The sequence below is a fragment of the Vanessa tameamea genome, chromosome 24, assembly GCF_037043105.1.
Source record: "Vanessa tameamea isolate UH-Manoa-2023 chromosome 24, ilVanTame1 primary haplotype, whole genome shotgun sequence".
Lineage (NCBI taxonomy): Eukaryota > Metazoa > Arthropoda > Insecta > Lepidoptera > Nymphalidae > Vanessa > Vanessa tameamea.
Window position 1 is genome coordinate 145,209 of NC_087332.1, and position 23,257 is coordinate 168,465.

General features: G+C 36.6%; 3 protein-coding genes across 3 annotated transcripts; 1 reads left to right on the forward strand and 2 right to left on the reverse strand.

Moving 5' to 3' along the window:
* Positions 1-339: 339 nt before the first annotated feature.
* Positions 340-8,890, forward strand: LOC113403196 (mucin-17-like). The gene is made up of 12 exons (XM_026643664.2): positions 340-569; positions 1,079-1,248; positions 1,741-1,900; positions 2,090-2,188; positions 2,281-2,346; positions 2,443-2,542; positions 2,624-2,802; positions 3,728-3,981; positions 4,299-7,171; positions 7,308-8,427; positions 8,561-8,639; positions 8,746-8,890. Exons 2-12 carry the CDS (start codon positions 1,081-1,083, stop codon positions 8,883-8,885), a joined length of 5,238 nt encoding a protein of 1,745 aa, XP_026499449.2. The 5' UTR covers positions 340-569; positions 1,079-1,080; the 3' UTR covers positions 8,886-8,890.
* Positions 8,891-12,864: 3,974 nt separating this feature from the next.
* On the reverse strand, positions 12,865-16,090 carry LOC113403195 (protein C12orf4 homolog). The gene is made up of 8 exons (XM_026643663.2): positions 15,848-16,090; positions 15,194-15,521; positions 14,781-15,002; positions 14,390-14,554; positions 14,100-14,274; positions 13,869-14,016; positions 13,664-13,782; positions 12,865-13,587 (listed from the first exon to the last, which is right to left on the reverse strand). The coding sequence occupies exons 1-8, from the start codon at positions 16,026-16,028 to the stop codon at positions 13,366-13,368; spliced, it is 1,560 nt and encodes a 519-aa protein (XP_026499448.1). The 5' UTR covers positions 16,029-16,090; the 3' UTR covers positions 12,865-13,365.
* A 2,727-nt stretch (positions 16,091-18,817) lies between these two features.
* On the reverse strand, positions 18,818-21,245 carry LOC113403177 (myosin regulatory light chain 2). The gene is made up of 3 exons (XM_026643642.2): positions 21,015-21,245; positions 19,938-20,105; positions 18,818-19,574 (listed from the first exon to the last, which is right to left on the reverse strand). Exons 1-3 carry the CDS (start codon positions 21,015-21,017, stop codon positions 19,155-19,157), a joined length of 591 nt encoding a protein of 196 aa, XP_026499427.1. The 5' UTR covers positions 21,018-21,245; the 3' UTR covers positions 18,818-19,154.
* Between the last annotated feature and the right edge of the window lie 2,012 nt (positions 21,246-23,257).

The window sequence follows — 23,257 nt, forward strand, 5'->3', positions numbered from 1 at the left end:
CGCATTGTTCAAAGATTAAAAATTTAGAAAACTACATTGTTCCTACGTTATATTAGGTACACTTTTTATTGATGTCTTATCATTTTCTATTATATTAGTACGCTTTCGTTAATATAATTTAATCTCCATATTATTTACAATTTCTCTGATATGATTTTTAATCTTTGCATTTAAATTTAGTGTTTTTAATCGTATGCTTTATTAAAGTTTTTTAAGTAAATGAGATATATCTCATATCGAATGTAATATTATCAGATAAAATTTATGCAAGTATAAGTATCCAATACATATACTTTTTACCTTAAGGTTGGCACATCACGCGTCCGCTAGACTAATGCCACTAATAGAACGCCATATTGGTTAAATTTCGTATTGCTTTTGTTTGATTGTCAAGTTACAATTTTAAGTACAGCGAGGCAAGTGACGCCATTTACGTTTGTTCTGCAAAGAAATAAATTTATTTGGAATTGTGCTATTGTGACATTTATCTGTGAAATAGAACAGCATTGGTTTAATAATATCGAAATTTTGATTATGTTTATTTTGGTGAACCTGAATATTTGACATCGGTGAGTTGATATGATGCTGACCCGGCTCTAATTTTTGTTTTGTGTAGGTGGCGATTTTATATACATTAATTATTAATTTATCAGAATTTCATACTCATTAAACACAAATCTCATATTATCATGCTTATAATTTAGTTTTAAATTGCTTACATATAATTATGAAGTGGCGGGAAATAATATTTTGACATTAGCATTATTCAGTTAATTAAAAAACTTATAAGCGATTGCATTAAAACAATTAGTTGAATTTAAGATTTATTCCATTGTTAGTTATAATCGATGAATCCCATATGATCATTATCCTTATAAGAATTGAATGTTGTTGTTGATTTGAAGTTAGATATCTGATTCAATTTCTGTTTGATAAAAGTTTATATCGGGTAAGGAAATATATAATAAAAGTATGGGTTGCCAATTTACTAAAAAATTTTACTAACATGTCTATTTCAATTTGCATAGTTTACTTTGAATTATTTAATTTCAATGAATATATATTGTTGTATGTTTAGAAATGTCGGGTGGTCGGTTGGTCGTTCTGGATCGCCTAGGGCGGGATGTGAAGACTTACCCTCTTGAAGAGGGATTGGCTACAATAGGAAGTGATCCTGTCTGTGATATCCGGGTTATGCTACCTACCGTCAGTCCTCATCATGCTACGGTCGTTGTTCATACTAATCAGGTATATAATTTTTTGTTTTTTTTCAACTTTTTAAACAGAGATACAAATATTTTGGTATGTTATGGACACTGCAGATAAAAAAAGAAAATTAACTCAAAATCATCACGAGTGATAATCTAAATGTGACAAAATATTATATTATTAATTCTTAATTTTTATTTCTGAAAATTGAGAATATCATATTTAATTAATAATAAGAGAATAAATATTATATTTGTAAATGCCAATTCTGCTATATTTTTCAGATATTTTAACTAAACAATTCAGTTTTATAAATGTGACTTATTTATTTAGTATTTCATAGTTTCTTCATAAAATGGCATTTACAATATTCTGGATTTAATGAATCTACTGATGTATACCTGATGTCAACATATAGTTTCACTTTAGCATTTTAAATGTAAGAAATAAAGAAAAGAGTATCATTCTATTTTTATAAAAATACAACGTGGAATCGCCACGACGCCGTTACTACATTAGTCGCGTCCGCAGACGGTGGTGCGCAGCGTGTCGGCGGGCGAGACGCTCGTCAACGGCGTGTCGGTGAGCGTGGCGGCGCTGCGGCACCGCGACGTGCTCAGCGTGGGCGGCCGCGCGCTGCGCTGGGAGTACGCGCAGCCCGCGCGCCCGCGCCCCCTCGCGCCGCAGCCCGGTACCGCCCGCCCTTCTCTCTCAGTTCCCCTCACAAAGCTCGAGCCTATGTCGTATTTAAATTTCAAATGATCGATCTTTTAAAAATAACTCAGTGGAACGTATATTGTGACGAATCGGCTGCACGTCGTGCACACGACGCACCAGTCGAGCGACCCGGTTAACGAAGTGTAACGTCCGTCACCCACAGCGCTGGTGCGGCGGGAGACGCGCGCGCGCGGGCGGCGGCGTGGCAGCGAGCCCGCCACGCGCGCCGTGCTGGTGCCGGCGCAGCGCGCCTCCATGCCGGGTGAGACACTCGTGGCTGGGCCACGTTTGATGCTCGAATGTGAAGGGCGATTTGTATTTTTATTCCCAAATTTCATTCGTTTCTTTTGTCAGCGTCGTCTGGTGGAAAACAAGTAGCGATCGTGCAACCGCAACGGCGAGATACGAACGAGCAAGCCGGTGAGTATCGTGGACGACGTATTAATGATAATGATAATGTTCGTTGATTTACTCTATTTTCTGGGAATGATAAACTAATAGGCTTTTTTATCGTAGAATCTTCTCGATCGAATGCGAAGACTAGCAACAAGCGTCCGCGTACGAGTAGAAATGACGAGCAGGACTCTATCATCGAGGGGGCCGACGGCTCCAAGAGGTGAATTCGCAGTCAAATATATAGTTAGTCATCATAAATAAACAATAATATAAAAAAAAATGTAAAATGTCTCAATCACAGGAAGTCGAGCCCGCGCAGTAGCCCGAAGAGCCCGCACATGCACGACACGACGAAGGCCACGCTGTGGATCGAGTCGCGCAAGACGCCGCGCGCGCCCGCCCTGCGCCTCGCGGCCATGCGGGGCGCGCACCGCGCGCGCACCGCGCCCGTCGCCAAGATACGCGCGCCCGCGCACATAGGTACGTGTGTAGCGCCCGCGCACATAGGTATATATGTTAAAATAGATACATAAATACTTCAGATCAAACTTAGTCGCGCTAAATCTGTAACAAGAGATTAACGTACAACGAGCTATAGTACGTCCTCCCTTCGTGAGCTCTCGGCGTAGAATGTCAATTTGTGCGCTCCGTTTGGTGATAATGGTGGTATGGTGATATTTAATTTGGAAAAAAAATTAATTAATAATAATTTAAATTAAAATAAATCTGTAAACAGAGACTATAACTTTGTAATTGCATAAGTATTTATTCTGTTAACGATGTAGTTTTCTAGAAATAACATGAAGTTTGAAACTTAATGTTGTGCATTTAGGTTGGTTTTCATTCTTTTTGATTCAAAAATAATATCGGGACATATATTCTTTTTTTTTATCAATACATTCTAGAGAAGGTAATCTGCTTGTTTATGTAGTATTTACAAGTATAACTTAAAACTCAGTTTTGTGGGTAAAACACAAAACCAAAAGTTTGAACGTTTTTGACTATCGTATAAAAAACTGACGATTTATGTCTTCATGAAATGAAGATAATTAAAACCGCTACAAATACTTAATTATCAAAAGGTTCCTCACGAGTCGGGTCATTGACTTCATGCATTCACGATATAGATGGTACTGGCTTACAAAAAATTGCAAGTTTAATTCGTGATATGTAAATGTGATATTACTTTACTTTAAAATAAAATTCTTATTTTAGATTGCATTTGCCGTACGGACGTGTGCATTTATATTCGAAAAAATTATATTTATTTTATAAAAAAATTAAATAATTCTGGATAATAACTTATGTTTCTTACATTTAGTTACTCAATTAACTCTAAATTAGGCGTCAACAATGTTCGTAAACTATTTAAAAAGATTGAAGGACTACATAATTTCTTCACTAGATCACACGAAACAAGCGGCTATCATGCTCATGACGGGCCACACACCGAAATCTAAGCAAAGTCCGAAAAGCAAACAGCCCTCATACGTGGTCAAAAAGCCGAGTCCAGTGAGACGAACACCGAAGCAAAAGAAGCCGAGTCCGACGAAGAAAACTCCAAAGGGAAAGAGTTTGAGCGGCTTAGAAGTTACTCCGAAGCGCATGAGCTGCTTTTCAGCCTCCCGATCCAGCGCTAAGGCAGCCGCGGACCTTACTGTGAGTCATTTTAAAAAATATTTATAAATGTTTTCCGAAAATTGTTACAAGTGCATGTTTTTATTGCCAATAAAATGTGGTTGTTTATGACGATTTTATAAAAGAATAATATAAATGAGTAACTAGTACATACAACAACATAGTACCAAATATTCGCATACATTTTGTGCCCATAATTATACATACTACATACTTAAAATCTTAAAATTGTACGTGGTGTGGTAAGGTTTCATATAACAACACTATAAATTCACAAAAGTTTTAAACCTTTATTATTAGCTCGAGTTAGTAACAGCTTTTCATGTTTTTTGTTGCAGGCATCAATATTAGAAATTACTGATTCTGATTCCCAAACAGTACGTGGAAGTAACACGTCTGTACGATCCCTGCGTAGAAGTACTTTGCGTTCACCAGTTTTACCAACTCCAAAAAAATCTGCTCTCAAAGATCCTTCAGCTAAGAAAAATACACGCAAAACAGAGTCAATCAAGTTCGACTTAAGTAATCTGGAGAGCAATGCACAAGATCGTTCATCGGATATATTATTTATTACAGACACGACTAAAGAAAATTCATATAACGGTGACTCAGCCGACGACCTCTCGCTGCACTATTCAGATACTTCGACCACTCAGTCACCTTCGCCGAGAAAATCTATACATTCTAGGAGCAGTCGAATGTTAGAAAAATCTTTAGGAAGTACATTCGTGTACAATACCCCTACACAGGAACCACAGGAACATAGAAACATATCTTCAGAGTCACCTCATAGTCAAAAATCTTCAAGGGGAAGTTTAATTGTTCAGAAGGCATTAGAAAGCTCGAATTTAGAATCTTCAAGGTATTCCCGAAGAACGACAAGAACTGTTTCAGATCATAGTTACAGTACCACAATTACGTCGGCCCGTAAAACTAAAACTTTAAGCCCGCGGTCCTCGAACCAAAATATAGAATCATATTCAATTGTTGATTTAGTGTCGATTGGTTCGAACGACTCTAATAGGAGTGTGTACAATTCCGCTGGTTCCAATAACAGTACAGTGGCGTTTGACACTCCTCAAACTATAGCCAGTAGAACGACTAGGTCGAACAATCCATCGTTACTGGGTTCGAGTACTCCATATTTAAATAGAACTTCATCACCAAAACCTAGTCCTGAAGTAAACCGCAGTACCAAGTTGCGAGTGTCCACTGTGACCACAAGACGGTCTGCTTCCATCACTACGCCAGAAAACTCTCAGAAACAGACTCCCTTCAATAGTACAAGGATTTCTAAAATGTCTCGAAGTCGATCCAGAATAAACGATAGCGATATCCTACTTGTAGATGACCATGAAGATTCGTCACCAAAATCATCGAGGCGTACTAGTAAAACGAGCATTGCTAGCCCGATAGTAAGGAAAAATATTTCTAAAACGGATGTACCACCTGAAAGTCCGTCGAATGGTACGTTAACACCAACAAATCGATATAGTCCTGCAGAAGCTACTACACCTGTACTTAGTATTCAAAGTCTTTTAGACCAAAGCGCATTGAGCCAAAGCTCCATAACGTCTAAGCAATCTGAAACTAGATCAAGAGTAGCAAATCTGAAGAGAAAAACCGAAGGTACTATCACTTCACAGCCTAAAAAATATAGAGCGAGCATTAAATCAAGGTCACTAAGTTTTAGTAGTAAAAGATCTTTGAGAGCAAGGAAGTCGTCTTCTGATTCAATCAAGTCACATCTTAAAACACCTAAAGAAAATCAAAAAATTGTAACTCCCAAGAGTGCTGTTAAATTAGTGCAAGAAGCAGTTAAAAATAAACATTCGACCGCAAAGAAGCCCACATCCAAGCGCTCGATAATTGACAATCTTGATGAATCTGACTTTGTAAAACAATTATTCAATAGTCCGGTTAAAAGAAAATTATCTCAGAGTATGACAGAGTTTTCCAGAAAACAACTTTTCGAGGATGTTGATTCACTTCCTTTAAGACCGGCAAGAAGAACTACAGCGTTGACAGGAAGGTCACCTGATAACTCCTTATTAAATCAATCTGAAGCAATCCCACCGGAAGTGTTTGTAAGCCCTTTAAGCACTCCCGGTAACAGCCCTAATTTATCTGGAATAAAACGTCTATTTGCTAAGAATACTCCAGAAAATGACTTACGAAACGTAAGAGGAGTGAAATCATTGCTAAGAACTCCGCGTAATAGGAAATCTATCGGAAACGACCTAAGTAAAGTTTCGGGCGTGAAAAAAGTGTTTGCTAGGTCGCCGAGAAACCGTTTGAGTGATGTGAGAGTTAAAGAAGTCTTTGCTGTGTCGCCTCAAAATGACTTACGCCGTGTATCAGGGGTCAAGTCTCTATTTCAATCAACAAGGAAAGCGAGAACACCAAAAAATACTATAGACGATTTAACGGGTGTAAAGAATTTATTCCAAAAATCGCCATTAAACGACTTGCAAAATGTAACAGGTGTGAAGAAAACCTTACGTGTCAATTCACCAAGAAACGATCTGACGGACGTTAGAGGTGTCAAACAATTATATAGACATAAGGAGATCCGGAACGATTTGAGCGACCTCAGTGGTGTTGAAGAAATATTCCATGAATCGCATAATCTGGATAGCACTTTCGACCAGTTGATAGGAAAACCACGCGTTAGATACTATACGAAATCTAAAAGTTTAACTACCATCAATAAAAACAAAAAACAAACGCGAAAGACCAAATCTCTTCACGATTCCATCGGCCTCATAACGAACAACGTCGAGCGATGGCTAGACAACGAACTGAAAAAACGAGTCCATAGACCCAACGAGTCTCCGGCTCCGAAAAAGTCTATCAACAAAACGAATCTCACGCGGGAACTGCAGAAGCTCTCGACCAACACGATAGAGGGAAGCCTTCCCATACGAACTTCGAGGGCTCGCAACAGCACTCTGACGTGGAACGCGGAGGCGGAGCTCCCATCGGAGCGCAAGAAATCCGCGTCGGAGGTGTACAGCGCGCACACGTTGCCGATCAAGAAGAGGTCTCTAGTGGAGACCGTCGCCCGGAGCGGCGGCGAGAGCAGGAACGCCCTGCCCATCAAGAAGCGGCTCGTGGTGCACTCCACGCCCGTCAAGGGCCGCGTGCGCGCCGCGCTCGACGCGTCCGAGCTCGGCCGCGTGTCGCCCATAGCGCGCGCGCGCTCGCCGGGGTGAGCCGTCGCCTCCTCGCTTTGGTTCATTTGCTACTGAATTGGCTAGTTTAATGGCCAATTCGAATGTTATTTCGTAGATTGTCTCGTATTTTGTATATGTTTTCGGTAATGATAATAAATTTATAATTTGCAGTAAAACACCACAAGCAAAAGAATCACCGAAGGCAAAAACATCGAAGGCGAGAACTACTAAATTGCCAGAAACTCAAATACCCGACGATTTGCCAAAACCGTCACCGAGGAGAACCCGTGGGAAGACTTCGGTACGAAATAGTCCGCAACGAGTGAGAGTTACGAGGGGAAAGAAGATAGGTCCTCCAGTAGCTAACGCGAAAAAAAGAAGGTCGTCAATAGTCATAACTAAGAAACCACCAGTAATGAGCCCTGTTCCTAAAACAACTAAAATCAAAACAGTAACAGTTACGAAAAGTAAATCTAACACGAGTCCAAAGAAAACTAGATCTAAGAGACAAAAACCTCAAGCAGAAGAAAAGATTATAACTCCCAAAAAGACAAGGACTAAAACGAATGTAAAAAGTGTCTCAATCACCAAACCATCACTACAACCAAAGGCCAGACCTACGAGACAAGGCAAGAAAATTCAGGAACCGGTTGTTGACAATAATGATATCAAGGGACCGAAAAGGGGCAGGAAAGCCGCTGATAACAAAATCACTACTAGAAAGACTGAAGAATTAAAACTAGAACAAAGAAAACTTGCAGGAAAAATTGTTACTGAAAATAAATCTAAAACCAAAACACGAAATGTTGATATTGCAACCAACCAAGCGCAAACACCCCCTAAAAAAACCCGCAAAAATAATCTAGAAATAAATCAAGTTGACAAATCCCAAAAACGATCCAAAGCAACGGGAGAGAAAGTTGAAAAACAAATAACTGTCGAATCCGATCAAATCCGACCCACAAGAGGACGCAAACCTAAAGATAATATGACTACAACAGAAACTGGTAAAAGGCAGCGAAAAGTAACCATAGTAGAGGAGCCTACAGCTAACAAAGCCAGTAGTGTAGAAGTTGTGTCGAGAAAAGGCAGACGCGGCACTAAAGTGGCAGAAAATGTTGAACCACCAATTGAAAAAGTCAACAAACAGGGTAAAGATGTTAAAACTGACATTAAAAAAGGAAAAAGAGCCAAAAATAGTGTAGCCGAGAGCGAAACTGAAGCTCCAACGGTAGATGGAAAAAGAGCTAAGAAAACTGCGTCCAAAGAACAAAATAAATCTGTTAAAACGGTATGTATTTTCACATTCTTCGTAGCTAGATATTTATGATGTTGTTTTCAACATACAATTAATGATGAAATTATGAATGAACAATGTAGTAATAATAAGCTAACGATATGATATAGATCTTTGTTTGATTTAGGAGACACGAGTCGTAGAAGAAGTACCGAAGACTAAGGGACGAAAGCGGAAGACAAAGATTGAAGAATCGCTCGTCGAAGGTAAGAAGAAATCATGATATACTAGTGTTCTATCAGAAATACTTCGGCACATCAAAATGATTCAACATGTCTTGCATGACTGAAATATTAAAATATGACCCCGCAGAGCCGGCCGACAAGCGGCGCCGGTGCCTACCCGCGACCTCTATTCCACTCGGAGACTCAGAGGAACAAACCTTAGATTTATGTTCCGTGGACTTGCTAATTGTGCTGCTTTATCATGCAGTATATACGTTTGCTCGTTAATACCATGTCGTGTATATTCAAGGTCAAAGCTGTATACATTTATCTTTACGACTCCTGCCACTGGATTGGATTCCTTAATTCGTTATTGTTGCCGTGCGAGGAGCGCCTCCAATAGATTCCGCATAGACGGTGGAGTGACAAAGGCGCACCACACATTGATGCACTGATATAACTCATTATTCAAAATCTAATTGATTGACCTCAGTGTTTATCAGACATTAGAGCCGCGAAGATGCAATCTGTTTCAAATTTTAATGCTTTAGGAAAAATTGTTTGTTTTTTAATTTTCACCTTAAGTAGTAAAGCTGTTCTTTCTCAGTGGTGTGAACAATATAATTGAAGCCCTTCAATAATTCCGCCAGCTTTATTAGAAAGTAATGACACTGTTAATACTGTTCATAATGACTACAGAGCAAAATTAATTCGATTTCCTTGAAATAGCCAATTACATACCATGTCGTTCAATTATCTAGTGGGGTAGTGAAACATTTGAGATGCCTTTGCAATTACGTGTCAGTTTTTTAATTTATATGTTTTTTCAATCTACATTAATATTATTACAGTCGTTCAGAAGACCTCCAGCCGGTCTCGAAGAAGATAACAGTATCTCAACAGCAGATACTCTCAAAGTACAAATTTGATTGTTAAGGTGAGGTATGATTTGATGATATAAATAATGTTCTCTTAAGCAAAGTTGGATGCCCTTTAGTGAGATGCAGCAAATGTCAAATTTGATAAAATTGTTAAATAATGTGAATTAATAGAATACTATAAAAGTAACGAAATTTTAGACTAAAAACCTTAGAAATTAATTAATAACTTCTGTTGGGTTTCATATAGAAATATATTCTTTGTAAACCACCATTCATGAAATAATAAATAATCTCGCTACATTTATATTGTGAATTATACTCAGGTATGTGGCGATTATTTCCCAATTAATAATTAAATATAAACTTAAACTATGATTGTTAAAACTCAAGTGTAATACTTTTATATTGAATTAACATTTTATTGTAAGAATGGATGTTTGTTTATACTTATTTCGTATGAATAGTAAATTTGTTATAGCACTGTGGTTGTTCCAAAATAAAATTAATTACTTGACTTTTTGAATGAAGATTTTTTTAATAATTATCATTTTATCTTCCAGGTAAAATAGATGATACTTAGTATTTGGAAGTTTTGCATTTAGAGTGTAATATAATTTTCAATGTAGATTTACAATATCCTTTGAGAGGATTTTACTATATATTGTTTTTTAGCGAAAAAAAAAGATATAAAACTATTTGAATTTAATATTAATTTAGGTGCTCTTCAGAGATGCCAAAATATAGATTAGGTTACACTTAGGCTAAATTGTTTCAAGCCTTTGTACAAAATGTAAATGATTGCAAAAACTTATGGACACGTGTTTAACTATTACAAAAACAAATGACCGACAATTAAAAAAACAACAAACAAAAAGTATTTACAACACTTCAATTTATTTGTTTATATATAAAATTTATTGTATTTCTTTGGCTTAAGAAAAAATATGTCATTTAGGACATAGTTTGTGATCTATAATCCGTATGAAATAAAAATCGCTATTCATTCAACTATATTGTTTACATTTTGTACAAATAAAAGTAAATAACTTAATAATTACTTCAAATCTCGATGTCCCTTTCAATATAATAGTTTTTATTGTGGCACTTGGAATTAGTTAATGTAATATTTTAACAATGGCGGATAAGAAACTAAGTTACATACTTTGATTTTGATAAAAATCTATTTAATTTGAATTGTTAATAAATTGAGATGCAAGAAAAAGGAATACAAGAACTCGAATATTTGATCTTCAATTACTTCACCTAATATGGTTGCTGACATACTTAACATGGTATTATATGTAGTATTTTATACCAACTTGAAGACAATTCCTTCTTCCATATTGAGATGGTTACAATATTAAAAGTATAGTATTTATCTTTATGTCTGATGTATCCTTCACCTAGTGTCTAATTGTGTAACTAAGGATTATGTGGACTTTTTGTTTTTATTAAATATGATGCAAAAATCTTTGCATATATGACAATAATAATATTAATACAATTTCCATGAATGGCTGTAAAATTTTTGATTATATATTTTTGTAATAAAACAATTGTATTCATTTGTATACCAATGTTTATACTTCACTTTTTAACATATATTATAATGCTAATCATTTAGAAAGTCTCCTGTTGTAAAAGAACCTTATATAATACAGTATTGCATACATCTAGTTTCTGTTACGCAGATCAATCTTTACTAAACTAAACTTATCTAAATTGTAATTGAGTGATCGCATTCGATGACGTAATACACGACCAATGAGAGTTGAGTATTTGGCCAGATAATTAATTTTGATTAGCGTTTCAGAAACTAGAGGTTAGTGTAAGATATTCGATATTTTGAATAAGTGTTATACACAAAAATGATATACAGAATATATTAAACTTTGCTCTAAGTAGAGCAAAGTTTAATATAATAGTTGCTCTAAGTAGAGCAAAGTTTAATATAATAGTTGCTCTAAGTAGAGCAAAGTTTAATATAATAGTTGCTCTAAGTAGAGCAAAGTTTAATATATTCTGTATCTGTCACACATTTTAACAAAACTACATTATAGTTGTAGGATAACTTGAAAATTATAAATGTTTGTTGGTGATTGAAGCGATAATTGGCTCGATTTACGCGAATATTTTATTTTAATAAAAGGTGCTCTTCAGACATGCCAAACTTCTTACGATAAAATATAATAAAATTGTTCTATCACATCAAGTTCAATAGTGAAACCAGCTAAATTCATATCCAACTAAATTTTAAAATATTTTCATTTAAAAATTGCTTTTGCCTCCAATCTTAATATATATATATGTGTGTATATGTATCTAGATAGCACAAACACTACATACACGTGTGTTAATACATATTAATATGTTACTGCTCGGTCCTCATATGTGTGTGTATTAGTCAAGAAAGCATCAGAAAATGTATGTATGTATGTATGCTAAAAAAGTTGTAAAAGCACAGAAGGAATTAGAGAACCTTATATTTTTAAATGTTTTGCATTTTGTAAAAATGTAATTGGAATAAAGTTTGTTGGAATGTAATTGCTAGTTAATGTTTGTGCTGTTAGAATTAGTTTTGTTGATTGAATAATTGTCTCGATTTAAATATTAATTATTCATAATTTTTTTCTTAGACAGTAAACTCAATAGAAATCTAAATCATATGACACATACACTAATCCATGTTCTTAAAGTGAACACAACAAATATGAAAATGGAACGATTAATGATATTTTCCTTTGTCATTGAATGTGTTGATAACGAGATATTGAGAACAACTTCACTTCGAGACAACTGCAGAGCATGCAAACGAGAAGTATCGCGTCGCTCGCGTGCTACGCAGACAGCGAACTAGATTTAAAGTTAATGTATATTGTAGAAATGTTAAAAATTACAAAGTAATGTTCTCAAATAGTATTTGAAAAGAATGTAAAATGTAGCTTATATAGTATGCCGTTAAGCATGGTGTGGGCGATTTGTAATTTAATTACAAGGGAACAAAATTTTCACTTTAAAATCGATGACAATTAGTAATAGAAATAAGTTTTTAATATATGTATTAGAATTACTTTGAAATATTGCTTTGTTCCAAATTTAAATTTACGTTCAATTATATTAATAATTATGTGATTGTGTACAGTATGTTTTATTTTAATATTACATCCCTTATGTCTAATAAAATACATTTTATCAGTGATTAGTTTATTCATTACGCTCTCGAAGAGTTGATTTCATTTTATGTTCAGTGAGACGAGACGTCCCAGTGGTAAGAATACCATAAATCTTTACTGAAGATTCCAGACAAGCACCATTGAATTATCATTTAAGGAAACTGCATGTTTCTGATGACCTTTTGCCCCAGTATACGCTAACGTGTATTGCAGTAGCGTGGTGCAGTGAGCACCATACTCTCTAAAGGTTTTGTTTCAGAAGTTGGACAGGTACAGGGTATTCCTTTTATTAAATGTTAGGTATAAAGGCTTATTCTTGGTGAGCGAGTTGTATTTTCAACAATATACGGCGCCGAAAGAGTTAGACAATTGGCTATATTGATACTGGTCATTATCTTGGTTTTCACAGTTTATACTCGGGACGGGAAGATATACTAATCTTGGGACCTTTGGTATATTTTAACGGTTATTATTAAGTTACCCTCAGTGTTTAAATACTCAGTTATTTATTAATTTACATAAAAAGCATTAATAAAGAAACCAGATTCTGAAGTCGTTAAAATATATCTCGATTACAATGACAGCCGTCAAATTCATCCAATAAAGATATATAATTAAAAATCTCTCAAAGTTGTTATTGATTTTAAAATGAAGCACAAAACACAATGCTCCATTTTATTGAGGAGGACGGGGCTGCGCCCCATCGGGGGAGCGTCACTCGGGCTGCGGGCGCGCGCGCACGGGGCCCGACACGCGGAAGATGGTCGGCAGCAGCGCGCCCAGCGCCGCGAACAGCGCGGGGCTGATGGCGGCCGGCAGCGCCGCCGTCAGCGTGCGCAGCGCCGCGCCGCCGCCGCCGCTCGCCTCCAGCACGAACCCCTTCACGCACTTCAGCACCAGCTCCGCGCGCCGCATGCACCACGCCGCCGTCATCTCCTGCAAGCGAGTCCGGTCACACGCGTCGCGCTCGCCTCCCGTGTGGGTGGGGGGGGGGGGGGGGGTCGGCACTCACCTCCGTCAGCTCGTGCCGCAGCAGCAGTGGGATCGCGATCGAGGTGACGTCGTTGCAGCAGGCCGCCTTCAGAATGTTGCGGAGACCCAGGATGGCGGGGTGGCGCGACGTTATGTCACCTGAAATCGATCGGAGCGATGACCACGCATCCACAGTGGCGGCGACCCCCACAATTCACGCGTTGCGTGTCGCGTCAGTGAAGGACCTGATTTGAGCGAGTCGTCGTCGACTACGAGATGGAAGACGACGTGCGCCTCGGCCAGGTTGCTGTGGCGCGTCACGAACACGTCCCCGGGCTGCAGCGCCCGCCGCGCGCGCGCGCCGCCCTCGCGCTGCGCGTTGCGCCGCCCCGCCTGCAACACGAGCCGCGTCAGAGCCGCGCCGCCCCGCTGGCCGCCCTCCCCCGCCGTCCCCCGCCCTCCCCCGCCCCACTCACGGGCTCCTCCACCGCCTCCGCGATGCGCCGCAGCTGTGCGTCCAGGTCGGCGAAGTGGTGCTCGGTGGCGGCGCGCAGCTGGGGCGACCGCACGCGCGCGTCGGCGCACAGCACGGCGCCGCTCAGCTCGCTCGAGTACAGCGCCAGCGCCGGCTGCACGCGCGACCAAGCGCCGCTGCGCCGAATAGTGGTCGAGTCAAAGTGGCGTATTTTATGCAGGAAAGTCGGGCACATTGCATACGTCGACGAGCCATCAGTGAAACGAGCAAGGTTTACGTTCGAGCGCTCACCCGTCGGCCCTGTCGCCGGAGCAGAGGTCCATCATGTCGACGGCCACGAGTCGGATGTTGTGCGTCTGCTTGAGCTGCGAGCCGAGGTGTATGGTGAAGCTCTCCTCCAGGCGCGGCGCGAGCGGCGCCAGCGGCTCCGGCGGCAGCGCGCTCAGCGGCGACGTGCTGCCGACCGACGTGACATATTCATAGATTATATTGCTTACTAGTTGATTTTATGCAATCGTAGTGGTATGCAATCGTGCAGGGATAGGATATCTCTGTTAAATAGTTTCATACCAGCTGATAAAAAGGAATGTCTCTAGTATGTTAGACTATTCTAGCTTCCAAAATTTCTATTGAAAATCGAAACTAATAATAATGACTATTTTTAATTAAAAAGCTTCATTACCTTGGAGTAACTCTTTCATCAGTCTGATATTCGTTAATGGCAGTCATGAGCCAGGCTCTGTGAGTGGCTCTCTGAGTATGTCTTAATGCATCAAGTTGAGAGTCCCACCGCCCCGCTGCCAAGCTTTGCTGTTCAAAATGTTGTGCTGCTAATGCATTAATTTCTTCTTCAGTCGTGGATACATTTAGAAGTCGCATTTTCTCTTCCATTTCTTCTGTTTGTCTGTAAATTATATCAGCCTTAGAATACAAATACAGAACAGCACAGTACATGTGTTATGTGTTTTGTGCATTTATTAATTAAGATTTTTACAAAGTAGTGTTAACAACATCTTGGAACAAGCCAGACTTTAATATTCTTTAATTTTATATAACACTTGAAGTGCATTAACTATTCTTACAAAAAAAACTCACTTTTGTGTAAGTTTTTGAATATCCTCATCACGGTTCTTCAACATATTCATAACAGTCTTAGCATAAGAGCTTTCCACTTGCATAATGGTCTCCAAGGCGGGTGAATGAACCAACTTGTGGTAAGCTGCTGCAAACACTTCTTCATCTGATGTTCCCTTTTGCTCAGCAAAGTCTACGACATTCTCTTTGAATTGTTTCTCCCAATTTTTTATTACACATTCAACATCCAGCTCATTATTCTTAAACTGATCAATAAGTTTCGCATCTCGTTCATTATGAAAGTTTTTCGTTTCTTTTGATACAAAATCAGCTAATTTTTCATTAAGCTCTGCAATGTGTTTATTATTTAATTGATAAAATAATTATAATAAAACTAAAGCTACATCAGACTTGGTATTGTGTTTTTATTCTTAGTTAATTATACTTAAAGGAGTATCGGTAATGAAATAAAGACCAATGAGAAATAATCTTTAGGTACCTAATGTTCAATTTAATAACTATGAGCAGTATTAGCAGTATTTTCTCTAGTAGCAGTACTTTCTCGTCGATAAATGTCTTAAATAAAGCGGCACTGCTGCAAATCCTGGACACATTATCAAAGACGGTAATTTATGCAATGTTAAATATTGTAATATTATTAAATTATCTAATTACCATCCTCCAAGTACACCGGTATATGAAACATTTTTAAAACTCTTTGCACGAGCTCTCGCGTCGAGCCGTCATATGGGATTTGCACGGGCACTTCCAGTTTGTATAGTAATTCTTCGTTGGTACATGTTGGAAAGGAGAATTCAAAGGTTTTGGAAGTATTTTGTAACGTTTCCGAAGTCATTTTGTCAACAATAATACAACACAAAACACCTACTTCAATTTTGTTTGACAGAAACGTCAATTTGCTTTCAAAATACATTTGTTTTGACGGCTGATTTTGGATACACACTCCGAAATATATTAAAATAAGTAAGTAAAGTAAGTAAGTATGCTGAAATGAAATAAAATGCTGCAAGCTTTCTTGCCACCATTCCACGCGGTCAAGATTTATACAGTTACTATTTTTAATTCATATTTGTATATTTTAAGCACTTAATGTTATTAATTCTTATGTTAATAAATAACCGTTTTGATTACTAACTAAATATAAGTATATACAATTATACAATCATTATAATTTGTTATTAAAATCTAAATAAAATTATATATTCAAGTGGGCTCTTCTAAACGGATATAACAGAAATATATTCAATGTAAGTCTATTCCAAATATAGATTCAACTGAGAAGAACCGATAAAATACGTAATAGTTATGCTTATCTAGCAATTGAATATCCTATCGGTTAAACATTATTTACATACCCAAAGAATTTACTTTAGAAATATCGACTTTTGGTAACCTGCATTGCACATATGTACCTTATTCTAACTTATTATTATTATTATCATATTTGTAATATAAAAAAAATGTCTCCAATGATTCTTCTTATTTATGTATATGTTATAAATAAGTTGAAATTCTTAAACCTTATCAACTTAGTTATTTATGTATAATAATTAACGGATTAAATAACACCCAATTGAACCCTCTTAGGTGATAAATTTTTAGAAACGCTGTATATTTTTGCTAATCACTGTTTATTACAAAAAAATTCAGCGATTCTGAAAATTTATCACCTAAATACAAAAATACCGATTTCCACATTTCTAACTTTTAAAAATTGCGAACTTTTAAAATCAAAATCAAATTATTCTTTAAGCAAGTAGGCTCATGATAGCACTTTGAATCGTCATTACAGCGTTGAATTTAATGTAAAACTACCACCGGTTTGGTTAAAGTAGATTTTACTGAGAAGAACCGTCAAGAAACTCAGTTATTATTTTCCATTATTTTAATTACAAAATAAGTCCTGTCTGAGTATGTGTTCCTGAGATATTGGTTAAAATAAATATTGTAATCAACAATTTCGAAATTAAGTGGCCTTCGGTGCTACGGAATGTGCAGAACCTTCGCATTTCGTAACAAAGCACAGGCACGATGTGCTTTGCTACAGCATGCGGGTGCTGAACCCCCTTTGCGCCTTCAGTTTCTTAAAAAAACACTCTAGTGGTAAGACCGACAAGATCATAATGAATATATGAATTTAAGCCCTCTAGCAAAAAAAAACCAAAACAAACATATTTTTGTAATCAGGGATCAAACCTCTACCACATACGATTCTTTGTTTCGCCAAAATCGTGCGGTACAATTCTAAGCCCAACCTTTTTTGCAGCGGTGGCGTTAAAACGTAAGTATTCAAACTTTTATCTTAATTTTTACCCTCTTAGGTATTTAATTATTCAACTTTTATAAAAACTTTAAAACATGTTATTAACTCATATTTCTAACATCAGAAATATCAAATTTCTACTAAAATTTTCTATCCCCATTTAGCCCCATTACGAGATCAATTTTGAAAAACTCTCTAAACGTACATATTACATAAGGAAAACCTGTGCTAAATTACGTCCTGTTAAACCCTTCGGTTTAAGCTGTACGTTGTATGCCAGTCAGTCATTTTAAAATGTTATATTAAGATGTTAATTAAATTATTGCTTATTCTTCATGAAAAGCAATACCTCTTACAAACTCTCAAACCATTAACTCTCCGCTTTATTTAATATACTTAATTTAATATTTTGTCGAGTAGGTATATTTATTAGTATTATTTTTGAACAGATTTTAATTATTTATTGACGGCCAAGTTGAAAATATAGATATAAGATCGATATTATTATGATTACCATACTTATATAACGAAGGTATAAGTTTTGTTTGTTTGTTTTGCGGTTTCACAAACACACTAGCAAAAAATATTGACCCAATTGTTGTGAAATGTTGGGACTCTAGTAATATCATTAAAAAATAATGATACTGGTCATAAGAAACAATACAATATCACAACTTTAACATATTCTTGTAAAAAATAGAAAAGCAGTCAAAATTGAATATTATTGAAAACTCGTTGATGCTCAATTTTATACCATTAACGGAATTTGAAAACTTTGCTCAATTGACATAGCTTATTCGGCATCAAGTCCTGAGTTCAAATTCAGGGTTGTGGTTGTAAGAAGCTACAATTCTTCTTCTCAAGAGAAGATGTGGTCATACTCCAGCAATAGTACATTTATGAGTTGTTGCTTTTAATACTATTTTAGAACTTTCCGCATTGGTGTTAGTTTTTCGTGAGTCGATAATAAAATGTAATGTTTCTCTGTTGAATAAAGATTTTGTATTTACAATGTTAAAAAAAAGTTAATGTTCAGTTCCGTCAGATGTAATATTGAGCAAAAGTTCATAGTGGGTGATCCGATAAAGTGCTATACAAAATGTAACTGTATTTTACTTAGCTATCATGTTAATAATTTTAGAACGTCTGACTAGTTCTTGACCGAATATTTGGTTTAAAAATAAATATCGGAAGTTTGTCTGTGCCTACAAAGGTGATTCCATGATACTACCCATTTGTTCAATATGAATTAAATTCGTCTCTACTTAAAAATAGAAAACTGTTTTGTGTGTTATTTCAATTTATATGCCATATTCAATTTATATGTATTGTTTGTGATGGTGTGTAATGAGAAGTCCAGGTTACTTAAGACATGACCTTGTGGGGCCTTCGTTTACTCAGACTTGATTTAAATCTTTATTTCAACAGAAAAATATGAATACATAGTATTCCATACATATCCCTCGGCTTCTGCCGTTTGACTCAACAAACACCCGAACTAGGGACAGTTGTACACGATATTGGTATAGTAAAACTATATTTCATTATATATAAATAAAAAAATGGAAACAATAAATTACATAGAGAATTTAAATAAAAAAGTTTTCGGTTCTCATGGCGTTTAATCCGATGTGAAGAACCGGGTGGGCCGGGTGGTAGCCACCTCCATGTTCGAGCTCCTCAGGTGGGCTAGTGAAATTACGCAGCCTCGCCGCCTTCCTCCTCCTCGGCGCTGGCGGTCAGCATGGTGATCAGCTTGGTGGTGTCGATGAAACCTTTGTCGTCGATTTCCATCTGGTCGTAAGCTTCGTCGACTTCGTCGGCGGAGAACTTGTCACCCCAGGTCATGAGGGCGTGCCTCAGTCTTTCGGAGTCGATCTTGCCATCGTTGTCGAAGGTCTTGAAGGCGTTGATGACAACGTCATCATCGTCAGCACCACCAGACATGCGGTTTGCGAACAACGTGAGGAGCTGAGTGAAGTTGATGGGGCCAGAGGCCTCGCTGGTCATCTCGTCGAGCTCCTTCTCGCTGGCGAGTCTGCCCAGGGAGTCGAAGGTCGCGCGGAGGTCGCTCTTACCGATGATACCGTCCTTGTCGTGGTCCATTAGCTGGAAGGCCTAGACAAACAAAAACAAAATTTAAAATTACAAAATATTTTTGAATTCGAATGAAAATTTAAAATTCCAAATTATTTTTGAATTCGACTCTTTAAATCCTAAAGAAATATGAAAAATGTTGATGTTATTATTGACATCAGATTTTACTAAGACCAACCCTCTTATGTTTATAAAACAATATACTACGCACGAGTTAAACAAGCCGCTGAGATAATAGATTTGTGTCACATTACGGATTCGATATTGTTTCAGGGAGTTTACATTTACAAAAATACCAACTACTCAATTTCAGATGGTGTGTCAAAAGTTACTTAATTACACGGTGATTGAGCCACCAAACTACTAGATTACTTATATCCTGACCTCTTTGAATTCGGCGACCTGCTTCTGGGAGAACATAGAGAAGACATTGGAGCCAGTACGCTTGGCCTTGCGGCTTCCACGTGACTGTCTTTCAGCGGGCGCTGCCGCCTCTTCAGCGGGCGCGTCTTCTTTTGCCTTCTTCTTCTTGATCTTCTTTTCTTTGTCCGCCTATAAAAGATATATTATATTTATAATAATGTCTTATATTCTGAATACTATGTTATAATTAGTAAAATCTTTAAAAAGTTTATTTTCTTTATGTAATAACATTTACTATTTAAGTATATATAGTTCAATATTTAACATTGAATATCATACCGATACAGAACAGTGTTTGTCACATTTTTCATCGATTTCGTTTTGTTATGTATTTGGTATTCTTTGATCGCCGTTCCATTTTTTTACTTTATGATAAATATTGAGTTTCTTTTCATACGATTTCATTTAAATTTATTAACTTTTAGAAGAGGATATAGTAATATTGGTAATTATTATCCAGATTGGATTGATTGATTGATTAAAAGAAATAAAAGATATTTGGCTTGAGCTTAATAAATCTCAATATAAATTTCTCTGCCAGTAATTGATCTATTATTGAATTTCATTTCGGCAGTTCCCGATTTGGCGTTGGAAGCGTGGTCGAAGGCGCCTTTATATTTAGACGAATCGGCATCTGCTTACAGACGCGAACGTGAAATTATCGAAAATAGAATCTTGTACTAGTTTCTGTTACCAGGCCATTTGATTATTTTAAGTTTTATTTAAAAAAAAATCAGCTGAACTATTTTAAAATTTCCTATTCAGTTTTTTTTACGTTTATCTTGGTGTTTATTATTTGGATGTAGTTAATCAATTAAATTGAATTAGTCTCGGTAAAATTTCACTATTAAATTTATTAACTACTTTGATTCTAACAAACTTAAAATTCGAAAAAGCCCCTCGAGCAACCGAAATCTTTATCTAATGAAACATTGCTATCAACGACTAGATCAATACGAAAGTCACTCGCACGAACATCATCGTCACCACTAAGTTCACTAATCACTTGAACCGCTCGTTTCACTTCACTAGACTTACCATTTTGTATAGTTTGTTGGTTCGACGGAAGAGAGACTGTACCGCTCGGCAGTCCCACCCTGACTCCGAGTTATCGTTCCCGGTCCAGCGTCCAAGAGTTTTCCCCCTCCCTTCTACTGCCCGGATTCGGTTCCTGCGCACGATCCCATATATAGTTCGTTAAATAATATCTGTACCGGGAACGCATCACAACTCTTTAGTGCGTTCGGGCGTTCGGCCGTGCCCAATGATTTAAAAATAATATCAGCTACTAGCCTCGGCGAAGATTATTGGTTTTTCAAAGTTTCATTTCAAACGATATTTTGACTATTGCGATCTTTAATAATAGCTATACGATCAGCAACCCTGTTAAAGAGACATCGATCGATGTTTAGTCTGCCTGATCGGGATCAGGATTATTGATTTTAAAACAAATATTGACTTCTTATATTCATTCTGTCAATGTAATTGCATTAAATGAAATCAATAAATAATAACAATGTACACTAACCAAAACCAAATTTGATAGGACATATCAAATTTCCTTACGATGTTTCCTTTCAGCGCAAAGCACGAAATGAAATATAATTTGTACAAAATAGTAATGATAATTTATTAATGGTTCTTAACCAGGAATGAACCCATCTTCGGCTCTAGTTCACTGTTATGCCACTGAACCATTTCCGACTATTTAAATTAGAACTAAGCATCATTTTTAATGGTCGCGAGGCCGAAATGGCGGTAAAATCAGCAAAACCAAACACTAAAAATGAATAATATAATATACATACTATTACGAACCTCCTCCAAAAGGACTTCAAACATCGATTTGAGCCAATAAGTTATTTTTAAGTTTTTGTCTCAGTAGCTGCCGTTGGTATTCTCGTGGACTCAGAAAACGTGTTAAGTTACGTTTTTATCATAAACAATTGGTTTTACAATAAATTGACAAATATTATATTTTTACTTAAAATGGCCTGATGGCGATCGTTTTGCTATTGAATTTAATCTAATGAAAAAATCGCCATTTGTTATGTAAAATTTCGCAAGTTTTGTAATATTCATAAGAATACAAAAAAACGTTAACGGAAATTGAAAATACCTAATCGTTCTCTGGGATGCTGTCGTTATCAGGAACATTAACATTCCTATGAAATCGGTGGTAACAGAGTTAAGTTTGGATATTACAATATATTACAGGAGCTAGATCAGGAGAGAATTATAACACTATTTATAGTATCACCTTACAATACCACAGTTAGGATATTTGATGTAGTTTATCATTAGCAACGAGAATAACCAAAAGTCGAGCTTTTAGTCAAAAGTTATAAGCAGATAGGTAATAAAATATAAAAATAAAGTTTCGAATAAATACTAAAATCTATGGGTTAATTATCTGATCTGGTTAAAGTTTAGGATTTATTATTATTATATATGTGTATGTTTCATAATAGAGTCGGGCAGCTAAAAAATCTTTTCGACGCATTTTAGAGGATTGTTTAAATTTGCTTACAATATGAAATATATTCAGCTGACAATTTAATACAATAATCATGTAATGTAGAATTTAGAAAATTTACCAGAAAACCGCTGGATGAGTTCTCAGTATTGTATTTATAATATTTTAATTCTCAGGTAAATTAACAATTATGGCCTAGGCGCTGACGAACGCGCGTTACGGAGCTATTCGGGGCGATCAGCGGGGCGGTGCGGGCTATTTTTGACTTCGGTCCAGTTAGTCACATGATCAGGAATAAACTAATTGTAATCCACACCGATTACACCTAAACGTAATCATAATAAAACTATGTCGTGGCTAAGTTTACATTGAAATAAAGGTCCAAAATATTAAAAGCAACACATTAATTAACAACCTGATAGTCCATAACACAGAGATATCATCAGTTCTTTACTCTGTCGATGCGTCAAAGACTTAAAGTATATTATAAGTATATATAAAGAAATGAAAATATATTTTATTCAAAGAGGCTCTAACAAGCAGTTTTGAATTGTTTTTTACGAAATTAGATTAAATGTAAAGCTACCACTGGATCGGGATGTAAATTCTCCCCTCAACGAATAGTAACATAACACATAACATTTTTGTATCTGTAGAATCTTGTTAAGAATAATATATTATTGATTTTTCAAACCAAGTAAATTGAAAATTTACTGGCCACTGGAACTTAAAACTTGGCAACTGTAAAAAATATCTCGACGATTTTATTATACAAACGAATATCTTTTTCCAGAATAAAGACATT

What these genes read in the sequence shown, in the direction of transcription:
- LOC113403196 (XM_026643664.2), top strand. Translation starts at nt 1,081, where the DNA reads ATGTCGGGTGGTCGGTTGGTCGTTCTGGATCGCCTAGGGCGGGATGTG. An exon ending in AGGCAGCCGCGGACCTTACT is followed by an intron (nt 3,982 to 4,298) that starts GTGAGTCATTTT and finishes TTTTTGTTGCAG; the next exon opens with GCATCAATATTAGAAATTAC. An exon ending in AAAATAAATCTGTTAAAACG is followed by an intron (nt 8,428 to 8,560) that starts GTATGTATTTTC and finishes TGTTTGATTTAG; the next exon opens with GAGACACGAGTCGTAGAAGA.
- LOC113403195 (XM_026643663.2), bottom strand. Translation starts at nt 16,028, where the DNA reads ATGACTTCGGAAACGTTACAAAATACTTCCAAAACCTTTGAATTCTCC. An exon ending in GATGAAAGAGTTACTCCAAG is followed by an intron (nt 14,555 to 14,780) that starts GTAATGAAGCTT and finishes GTCGGTCGGCAG; the next exon opens with CACGTCGCCGCTGAGCGCGC. An exon ending in TCCGGCGACAGGGCCGACGG is followed by an intron (nt 14,275 to 14,389) that starts GTGAGCGCTCGA and finishes TATTCGGCGCAG; the next exon opens with CGGCGCTTGGTCGCGCGTGC.
- LOC113403177 (XM_026643642.2), bottom strand. An exon ending in AGGTCGCCGAATTCAAAGAG is followed by an intron (nt 19,575 to 19,937) that starts GTCAGGATATAA and finishes TTGTTTGTCTAG; the next exon opens with GCCTTCCAGCTAATGGACCA.